General features: G+C 46.2%; 1 protein-coding gene and 2 non-coding genes across 17 annotated transcripts in view; 1 reads left to right on the top strand and 2 right to left on the bottom strand.

Annotated features, from left to right (window-relative positions):
* Trnam-cau (transfer RNA methionine (anticodon CAU)) lies at positions 1-72 on the top strand. Its single transcript has one exon. It is a non-coding gene; the product is annotated as a tRNA-Met (tRNA).
* A 409-nt stretch (positions 73-481) lies between these two features.
* Positions 482-563, bottom strand: Trnas-aga (transfer RNA serine (anticodon AGA)). Its single transcript has one exon. It is a non-coding gene; the product is annotated as a tRNA-Ser (tRNA).
* Positions 564-4839: 4276 nt separating this feature from the next.
* LOC119395969 (dnaJ homolog subfamily C member 13) overlaps positions 4840-10030 on the bottom strand; it is a 221893-nt gene continuing 216702 nt past the window's right edge. For all 15 annotated transcript variants that reach the window (XM_049416836.1, XM_049416838.1, XM_049416840.1 and 12 more), the window contains exons 46-47: positions 9139-9238; positions 4840-5701 (exon numbers count right to left, since the gene is read on the bottom strand). In XM_049416836.1, coding sequence (XP_049272793.1) covers positions 5616-5701; positions 9139-9238 — 186 coding nt within the window. In that variant the 3' untranslated portion in view covers positions 4840-5615. The remainder of the gene's footprint in view (positions 5702-9138; positions 9239-10030) is intronic.

The raw sequence follows: 10030 nt of genomic DNA, 5'->3' as shown, positions 1-10030 counted from the left end.
AGCAGAGTGGCGCAGTGGAAGCGTGCTGGGCCCATAACCCAGAGGTCCGTGGATCGAAACCACGCTCTGCTATATATTTTTCTTTTTGTTTATACTTCTTTCTTGAACCAAGACGTCATTACTGCACTGCTCTTCTGTGTGGATAACCGCTTAATGCATTCTTTTCGTGTTGGACGCACCATGCAGCATTTGCTCTTGCTTTCTTCTGTGTAAGAAAGGCGACTGATTCGCTGTACTGCATGTACACCCTAAGTTTACTGACATATGATGATGTAAAATAACAAATCCCTCATAACAAACTGGAGATGGCACTGTGCAGTCGGGTACAACTTTAGAAGTCTGTGGCAACGCCCTCCTCAAGGGCGAACGAACACAGAGCCTGACGGCTGGTCACCCCGCCTTCGGAGAACATTGCTCATTGCCTATCATTCGAGCCCACAATACAAAAAAAAAAAAATGAAATAAAAAAATAAAATCACTGCGCAGTCGACAGGATTCGAACCTGTGCGGGGAGACCCCAATGGATTTCTAGTCCATCGCCTTAACCACTCGGCCACGACTGCACGCCGTCGACCCCCTATTTATTTTTAGACATTCGTGTTTGAAGGCGGGTGACTTTCAGCGGCGACTTTTTCGCAACGAAGACATCTATAATATGGAGAAAAAACAAACGCTCACGAATGCCTAGATCCAAACGGCGCCAACTGGCACAGTAAATCCTACACCCTGCGCCTCAGCACTCATTCTGAGGGGGTAAAATTAACCTATAACTCGGCGACAACTTTTCTTGGCAGTACTGCAGTGTACTAGTCAGGGGCAGAAATTTTTTTCGGGGGGGAGGGGGGGGGAGGGCATCTCCTTGATTTGAAGCGGGGGCCGGGCAGGCAGATGTGGTCAAGTGTCATTTCGGGCTCTGTATGCCATAGCAAAAAAAAAAAAAGAAATTCGGGGGGGGGGGGGGGGGGCACGGGCCCGGTGTGCCCCCCCCCCTGGCTACGCCACTGGTACTAGTACCTTATTTAATGTAGCGACCGTGGCAGTACCAGCGAAACTGTGGAAGCTACAGAACCGAAAGGCTTGCCTGCACGCGTGCCAAGAAATAGTACCTATTTTTATTTCCCAATTTTCAGAGTTACCTAGCTTGAATAAATAAAGCTTTCTTCGATGTAATAATAAAACAAGTATGGGAAGCCGTTGGTGGAAAGGAATTATTGTACGCTTTAATTTTACCCCCCTTTTTTTTCATTTCTTTAACAGCGCCACGTTTTCCGCACGCCTGTCCTAGCAGTAAACATGGCATCCCCGATGCCGGCTGGACGATGTGCGGCTGAAAACTCGCCGTTTCGTTCTCCGAGAAAGATATACTCCATACGTGACATAAAGTGGCTGTAAAAACGGACCAAGCAAGTTATCTGCAACTTCTATGTTGGAGTAAGGCACCGCAAAACCGAGACTGGAACAGAAAGAGTTGTCGGACTATTTGCGTAGTAACACAAATGTGCGGATGCCCCGCCTCCGCAGCTTTGCTCCGCAATCCACTGCCAAGATAAGTTTATGATACCAGGCGTTGATGATACCAGGCGCAGCCCGGGTGTGTGGTTAGGGGATTTCGACACCTAGTTCCCCCACAGGAAGTACGGCAGGAAGCTGGCGTACTTCCTCGTTGAAGTTCCCCATAGCCTTCGATGGAGAACTTCAAAAATTATTTTCTTCCTTAAAACATAAATTGTAATGATGAAACTTGTCATATAAGAAGGACTGTTAATTTGCTTTTGATTGAGGTGTAAAGCTGATCTTTAATTGAAGCACCACGCGGTGTAAATTGCATCTCAATGTGGACCAAAATGATGATTTTCTCAAATTTGCGATTTTCTCTCGTAAGATTTAGAAACGACAGTGGTCTGAAAATATTTCTAACGCGATATATACCTCCTGCAGAGTGAGTATTCATTCCACAGACATTCACACATAGCGCAATGTTATAAAGCAAGAAAATAAAACATGGAACATTTCAACCAATTTCCTGGCGGCTTATAAGACTGCAAAATTGCAGTAATATTACTGAGCTTCGAACACCTTATACAAACGCCTTTGTTTAATATCTGAACCACATTTGGTATTGAAAAAAAAAACGATACTCTCAGAATAATTTTTCTGATAAACCACACTCAGACATTCTGCGGAATTCGAAAGGCTCCCAAGTGGCCAAAAAACATTTTTTTATCTCCGAAATATTCTAGCAATTCACTGTTTTCAATGCAAAAAATCAGCAGGATTTTTTAGGGGCGAAGCTCCTCTTAGTCTAACCTTGTCCGGCGCAAGGCGTAACCAGCAGTATACAACGACCCATCACCGATCCTTTGCAAACTGCCCACTACTTCGTCTTTGCAAACATCCCACTACGACCCATCACCGATCCATCACTTCACCAACCATAAAGCCGTTATAATGAAGGGGGAACGGAAGCCACGTCTAGCTACCACTTACGATTAATAAAATTTCTTGTATAAATATATACAGTGTTTGTCACATCTTTGATGATGTACTGGGCTATCGCTTTGATTACTGCTGGGCGAAACCACTGAAGATTTCACGGTGTAACCATGATTGCTTCAGGAGCTTCGCCCAAGCTCTTCATCATTCACCCGTGGATATGCTGCGAATTTTTTTCGAGTTCACTTGAGATGGTCGCTAAAATGGCTGGGACGTTTGGTGTGGAATGACCCTGCATACAGTCATGAGCAATAGAAATACGAGACCAGTTAGGTCCAACTAAAATGCGTTCTTTAATTTTGCTCTCACCAACAGTATGAGTGATACCAGCATGGTTTAGGGCTTGTGTATGCTGGGAGCCCATAATTTTTTGCAACTGGATAATTAGTGAAGCGAGATACGCAAAATTTCTAGTTGCTTGTGAAGCTGTTCTATTAAACTTTTTTGGGTTACGACTGTGCTCAGGTTTGAACAATACCTAAATGTCCATCCTAAGTGCAAAAAAAAAAAAAAAAAGCTGCAACTGTGCAATTCCAGTTAACCCTGAACTTTCTTTTTGGTGAAGTTTCCATGCACAGCACGTTTACCAAGAAGCATAAAGCATCTGTACAAGTTGAGTTTGTGCACCTTGCATAGAACCACCCAGAGATCGAAATTTAGTTGTGGTGTTGCAGTTGTGCACGGGTCTACAATGAACACGCAGCTGTGAGAATTTTTCGAAACGATGCCATAATAGCAGAGTTACAAGCGTTTGACGATTCAAAAGAGGCCCTCGCTTGTTTCGCTCTTTTCTTCACTATGCTCTGTTCGTCGGCTCGTCTCTCCTCCTGGCCGAGTATGCCTCCCAACCATGCAGGAGGAAGAGCGGCAGGTACGTGTACTTGCGACCAGGCAAACAGGTTCCTTTTGTGGATGACATGAGCAGACTGGAATGTTGACATCAAGGCGAACCCTGGGGATTACAGAAAGGCCCAGATAGGAGACGGGATTGTTTCTTGGAATTTGTGGTGCGCCTGCGGCTTGTAGCGTTGTCGCGTTGGGCACCGTTGATCGTGACGGCATGCTGAACTCAATGCGCGTGTTTACTTGGAATGTTAAGAAATTATCGGAGGTGGTTTAGGGGCCCTTTAAGACAGAAACCAGGCAAGTTTATCAGAAGGCACAGTATAACATAATTGCACATACTGAAATAAAAATGGGGGAACACCTCATTTATGAGGCAATATTACATTTGATATTCAATGCCATATATACATATATTTTACAGCATAAGCTGTTATGAGCTCACAACAGCCAATTTTGGTGGCGTAGTGGTCTGCTGCCACTGCCCAGCAGGTATTGCGCACAAAGAGAAAAAAAAAATCCAGGTCCAAGCGGGATTTGAACCCAGGCACTCTGCAAGGCAGTAAAGTATTCACCCACACAGCCATGCCAGCTTCTTTGCAAAAAAAAAAAAAAGACCCTATACAGGCAACAAGTTGGGCAAGGAATCACATTAACAGATGTGATATTGTGTGGCAGCAAAGTAAAACTACATCAGGTGTCACACAATGTGAATTATGTAATTAACGGGCGATTTAAAGCTTCCCACCCATTACAAAGGGCTCAGACATAATTTTTCATCATTAGCTACAGCATCAAGAATGTGTGCAGCTACGTAGCTACCTCGCCACTTCACAAAATGATGAATTATAGTGTAGTGGACTCTCCCCTACTTCATGAAATGATGATTATGACGTAGTGGGTACCTCACAACTCTACTTGCAGTAGTCTCCTTCAGAGAGTTTACAACGGGCTCCAGAAAGCCCACAACTCGTGCTTACACTGTGGCTGTGCTGCATGTTCTGCGCAGGCCTGGTGTTTTATTACTAAGTGATTAGATTTTAACTTTGACAAACAGGTTTTGAAATAAGTGAATGAAAAGCACCAGTGCCTCAGCTTTTATAATCCTAACTTTATTGATAAGACTAATGGGTTCTGAAGGCACATCTTACCATAAGCGACAGTCATAACGAAAGACACCACTGCAGATACCAGCAATAAAATCAGCTCTCATACCAAGACATTGAGCAATGTGACTACAGGACACACAACTTATTTTGTGAATAAGTTGACTTAGGAATAACAAGTATCAAAAGAAATCTGACTCTAATGACAACATAAAGTATGTGACCAGTTGTCATAACAACCTTAATATGTGCATGTGTGTGTTTTTATAGTGCAGCTTTGCTTTAATCTGGAGAACATTTGCTCACGTTCCCAAAATGTGCAATAATAATACGTAGCACTGGAACGTACGCACATATCCTGCTCAGAAGGCCAACACATGATTCTGTACAGACAGCTGTAAGGGGAATGTCTTTATTGCAAACCGGTTTCAAAACACGCACAAGCATTTCACAATAAGCATCACATCCACACTCTCAGAATGTAGCCAAAAATGACGGACAATATACAGAAACAGGTGCCTACCGACGGCCATTGTAAAACTACTCTTTCCTTGACAGCACCGGCCAGCATTATAAAGCCCCTACTTTTCTTCAACTTTGCATCCACAGCTAGAAAAAAAAACAAAGCAAGAGAAACGTTGAAAGATAACAACATTAAAATTACAAAGGCAAACAAAACTGGTACAAATCGGACGCGTCTGTGGGTCGCTCGACGTGTGGCCGACACTTTGATAACGCCGCGAGAGACTCGTTGCATTGGCGAGCATTACAAACCACACAGCACGATGACCAAAGGAGGAGGAGAAGGAAACGACGTGGCAGCCTCACTCCTTTGGCTTAAAACGTCGTTCCGGCGAGTGCTTCAGCACCAATTCGGGACGCGAGGGGAGGTGAGAGTTTTGGCGCGAGACGGAAAACAAGCCACTCGTTCCTCGCCAGTGCCGAGATGTACGCTAAAGGTACGGTAGTGGCGAGTTGGCCTAGTTGCCAAGTGGCTTATGCCGGGAGGGACCTCCTTTTGCCAGGCCCGCTTGTGTTCTGTGAGTCACGCCTTCACGCAGACATCGCACTCCCCCGCACAGCTTTGGACCAGATAGGAACAGGGTTTGGCAGCGACCCCAACATCACAGTGGAAGGCACGTTTGTTTTGCGTGTGAGTCCCAGCAGCGGGCATCAGCTCTCGCCCAGTGGTGGCGGCGTCTGTGGCATGTGCTGGCTCGAACCTTGCGTCAGGTAGCCAGCAATGGCCGTCCCAGCACCTGCAAGTTGGGAAGGAACATCTCGATGTTACGATATGCCCACTCATCTTGTGTCTCATGCAAAACAGTCCTTCGATCTACAGATAGTACAACCGTAATGTGGTTAGGCTACAGAAAAGTGAAGTGTTAGAGCCTGCTTCTTGTGCATTTCACAGCCACAGCAGCTTAAGCAGCGTGGATGGTGGAGGGGTTGGTGACAAGCTTTTGCGGAAAGCTGTCCTTCAATTCGTTCACAATCAAAGACCTCACCAGCGGCGAAGAGTGAGATTATCTGCATATGCATGGGCTAGACTGACAACCATAGTACAGTCGACGACCGATAATTCGGACTCCACGGGGAACGTAAATAAGTCCGAATTATCGAATGTCCGAAAAAACGAATGCGTCAGAAAAAAAATACTTTTATTGACACTTCAGGGTCCCGATGGCCGAAAAAAGTTGTCAATGCGTTGCTGCCCGCACTTCCGCTTACGTGCAACCAAGTCCGCCTGTATCTCCGCCAGTGTGATGTGATCGCTGTACGATGACGAGCTGGTTTCATTCGTGAAGGCAACGCGTCTGTGCGGCGCACTTAGCGGTCGCACAATGAGGCAGCATGAATGGCGGCGCGGCGCGTTCGGGTTCTTGCCTCTTAAAAGCGTGCGCTACGCATGCAACTGCACCAGGCCACATGCACTATCGAGCAGTTGACTGAAGATGCTTATCGTAAGGCTTGTCAGCGATTGAGCCGTACTGGCGCGTTTGCCACCTGCCGCCATCACGCCTCCGTGCATTTCCACTGCTTATCCGTAAGACATCGCCGCACGGCACCGTGATAGCGGCCTCTTTGAATTTCCAGTCCGCTTCACCCCATAACACTCCGGCATCGCGACAAAGCTGACTTTCGGACTCTGCTACTGTCGCAAACAGGTCGACTCGCGAAAACGCTGGTTCGAACCTACGAGATGATAGGCGCGGCAGAGGTGGGGGCTTCAATTATTGCCTTTGGAACCTGCAATTTTGGCAGAAAGTCAAAAAAATCGGACGCCGAAGAGTTTTAGCGTCCGAAATTTCCGACGTTCTTGACCACTGACGTCTATGGGGCTGGTGACGGTGCCGCGAAAGCGTCCGAATTTTCGAGCATGTCCGGAAAATCGGGCGTCCAAAAAATTGGAAGTTGACTGTATCTGCCACGTTTCGTTGTCGTCAGCGCGGCCTTCGGCGCTGGCTGTGAGGGCACCGTTGGCGCCATTTAACTCAGATCTTTTGAGACAGCAGAGCGTAAAATAAAGCAAGTCTCAAGATAAAAATGAACGCACGCGCAGAACGCTTTACCGCAGACGCAGGCGATAGCAGCGCAGCGCAGGGATACAAGAACCGGAATGTAGGATGTTCGCGATGTCGATACGATTTCCCACAGTTGACCAGTGCCTCCAAGATCGGCATTTCCTATCACAAATCTGAGGCATAAAGTAGCGATCGAAATAAAGCCTCATAGATCACCAATTAGCTTTCGTTTTGATCTCTGAGGCCATACTTTGTATGGTACGGGTGTCGGAGGAGATAATGGCTGGCGATTCGGCGTGCGCGACAGTCTCGAACAGGGTCCGGATTATCGAATGTAGATCTCGCAGCTGTCCGAAATATCGGTCGTCTTTACACATTGCTTCTATGGGATCATCGGCGGTGCCACGCGACTGTTCGAATTACCGAGCATGTCCGAATTATCGGTGTCCGATTTATCGGTCGGCGACTGTACTCCATCCACATATGGCTCCCTCCATGTGTGAAAAGTGTGTAGGTGGCAACTTTGCTTGGTCAATCCATACTTAAAAAGCCAATGTGCCAATCCTGTGCAGTAGCGCTGGTTACGAGGTGCTTCCCCTTCACAAAGGTGAAGCAAATGTGTCCAGTCAAACCCAGAAATGTCAACCCCTGGTAGTACATCGGATTATTTTCCATGTTGAGTAGTTGTGACATATCCTTGGAAATCCCCTGCATAATTATAGCACTGCACTATACCCATATTGAAAACATTCACTGCCAGTTTTGAAACATCTAATGGTGCTTCATACTGCACCTCTGCAAGCGTGTTTTTCATATCGGTGTACTACCACAATCATACCGATGAAATGGCTCTGTTATGGCCAGGTGCTACCAAACAATGCATTGAATCTATAAACACTTGCGTAGCATGGATAGAGACAAAATGCACAAGGTGTGCATCTCAATGCTTAAATGGTTTGTGCAGCGACCGTCTTATTTACACTCCATAATGACGGAATCTGCTTGAGTAAGCAACACTGCAAGACAGTCATATAATGCAGTGAAGTGAATTGATCGTAGTGGAGTGAATTGTATCATGTACAACTCATGCTGAATTACAAGTCTCCTTCGGATTCAATATGGCAGGGCTCGAGTGTATATATTTTATCATTTTTCCGTTGTTTCACATCGGCACAGCAAGATAGAAATGGGCTTAGAGGCACCCCATCAACATTTCGTTTGCACAGACTTGTTAGAAATTTTCTTTCTTGCTGGTATCTAAGTGTGTTTTACTAACGAATATGAGGTACAATGAGAGTAATATTTTGTGGCTGATGTGGCTTTGTTGTAACAAGACTGAGGTGTACGTTGGCAAGATATATGACTGAACCAGCTTGTAATTGGTGTAGTCTGTGAACAGCCGTGACCACGAACAGTGAACATGGGACCCTTGAACAATAATGTTGGGTCATGGAAGACATTTATGTGAATGTAAACATAAACTGAAAACAAACCTGGAACTTTAGCAGTGCAATGACAACACAGGGTCAAAGACGAGATGAAAAAAGCTTGTTCCATTTTTTTTGTCTCAATATTGTTTTCATGCTGTTCAGGCTTATTACGTTGTCACACACGCTCCTTTCTTTTTATTTTTTATGTTACCGGCCCCCTACATGTGCAACTACTGCCTTGCGCAAACTGCGCCCGAATGACAGGGAACCTATAAGATTATTTTAGAACCTTCCAATAAGATTATGCGAACAATGCGAACATTCTGGAAGTTACGCGACCAGCAGCGATAACGCTGGAATCTTCGATGACACATGTATAAATGTCGACACGCTTTACCACTTGGCAGATCACTCGACGGCCGACGCTGTTCTCGCCGCTATCAGTGTACAGCTTGAATTGCTTATACTTTGACCCTTTCATTTTCCGGACACAAGTGCGCCCAAATAAAGAGTTCTGTCTTGAACACACTGACTGCTGCCTTCGTCAACGTCACGACCACATGACATCATAACAGCCACGGCCCATTAGAGGCGTTTACAATCGATAAGCTGCAAACTCACAGCGACAGCCAAGAAAAGGCCAAACGTTGAGTCGCTCATTACATGTACACAATAAGGATGCAAGTAAAGAGGAAGTAGAGAAGACGTGCAAGGGGTGCAGGCACAATGGCCACAACTCACTGGGCAAGTAGCCAGCCGTAGCTGCAGGTGCCATGAAGAGGTCGTGCTTCTGATCCTTATAGTCAGACCAGATGGTGGACTGGCCGAGAAGGTTGTTCACCTGCACGAGAGAAGCGTCTAAAAATGAATAGAAGACACACTCAACGACCTCTTAAACAGCCAGCTATTCTGCACGCACAGTAAATGTAAGTACCGTATTTACTCGCATAATGAACCCACCTTTTTTTTTCAGAAAAGTCGGTGGCAAGTTGGGGGGAGGGTTCATTACGCGGGAGAAAAAAATTGCGGGAGTAATAAGAGCTGAAATTTCGCATGACGGTGTTAAAAAGCTTGCTGCCCAACCGCTGTTGGCCTTGAAGTCAGTGGCAGGAATGCCATGATTTCTGACCGTGGCCCGCGCATGGGTTTAAGTCATCTTGTGGGACACTGCACATCCCTCACTATGGAGCCTCTTAACATATTCGAGAACCTGTCTCTCGACAAGAGGAAACTTTCCTTGATTTGGCTCGCAAAATGCACGACGATCCTTTTTTGTAGCTCAAAGCTCTTTCTCTTGTTTTCTCCAGTTACGTAAGCGCACCAGATCGATGCTGAAGTGTCGTCCAGTCGCACGATCTCCATAATTCAGTGCGTGTTCGACCACCTTGAGTTTAAAACCGGCCGTGTAGCTAGCGTACCGAACCATCACACCCCACGCAACAGGTGTCCAACGAAGTTCACCACGATCGAGAAACCAGACAACATAGAAGCAGCGACAGCGCTATAAGCATGGCCTCCGAGATTGTGCGCCGACAGGTTTCTCTCGAGCCTCTCGAGAAACCTGGCAGCACGCAATCTCGGAGGCCTTTAAGCAAGGAGGTTTCTTCTGCATTCAACAGATGGCGCTCCGCCG

This window comes from Rhipicephalus sanguineus, chromosome 6, assembly GCF_013339695.2.
Source record: "Rhipicephalus sanguineus isolate Rsan-2018 chromosome 6, BIME_Rsan_1.4, whole genome shotgun sequence".
NCBI lineage: Eukaryota > Metazoa > Arthropoda > Arachnida > Ixodida > Ixodidae > Rhipicephalus > Rhipicephalus sanguineus.
Note: the sequence above shows the minus strand (reverse complement) of the source record. Positions and strands in the feature narration are given on the sequence as shown.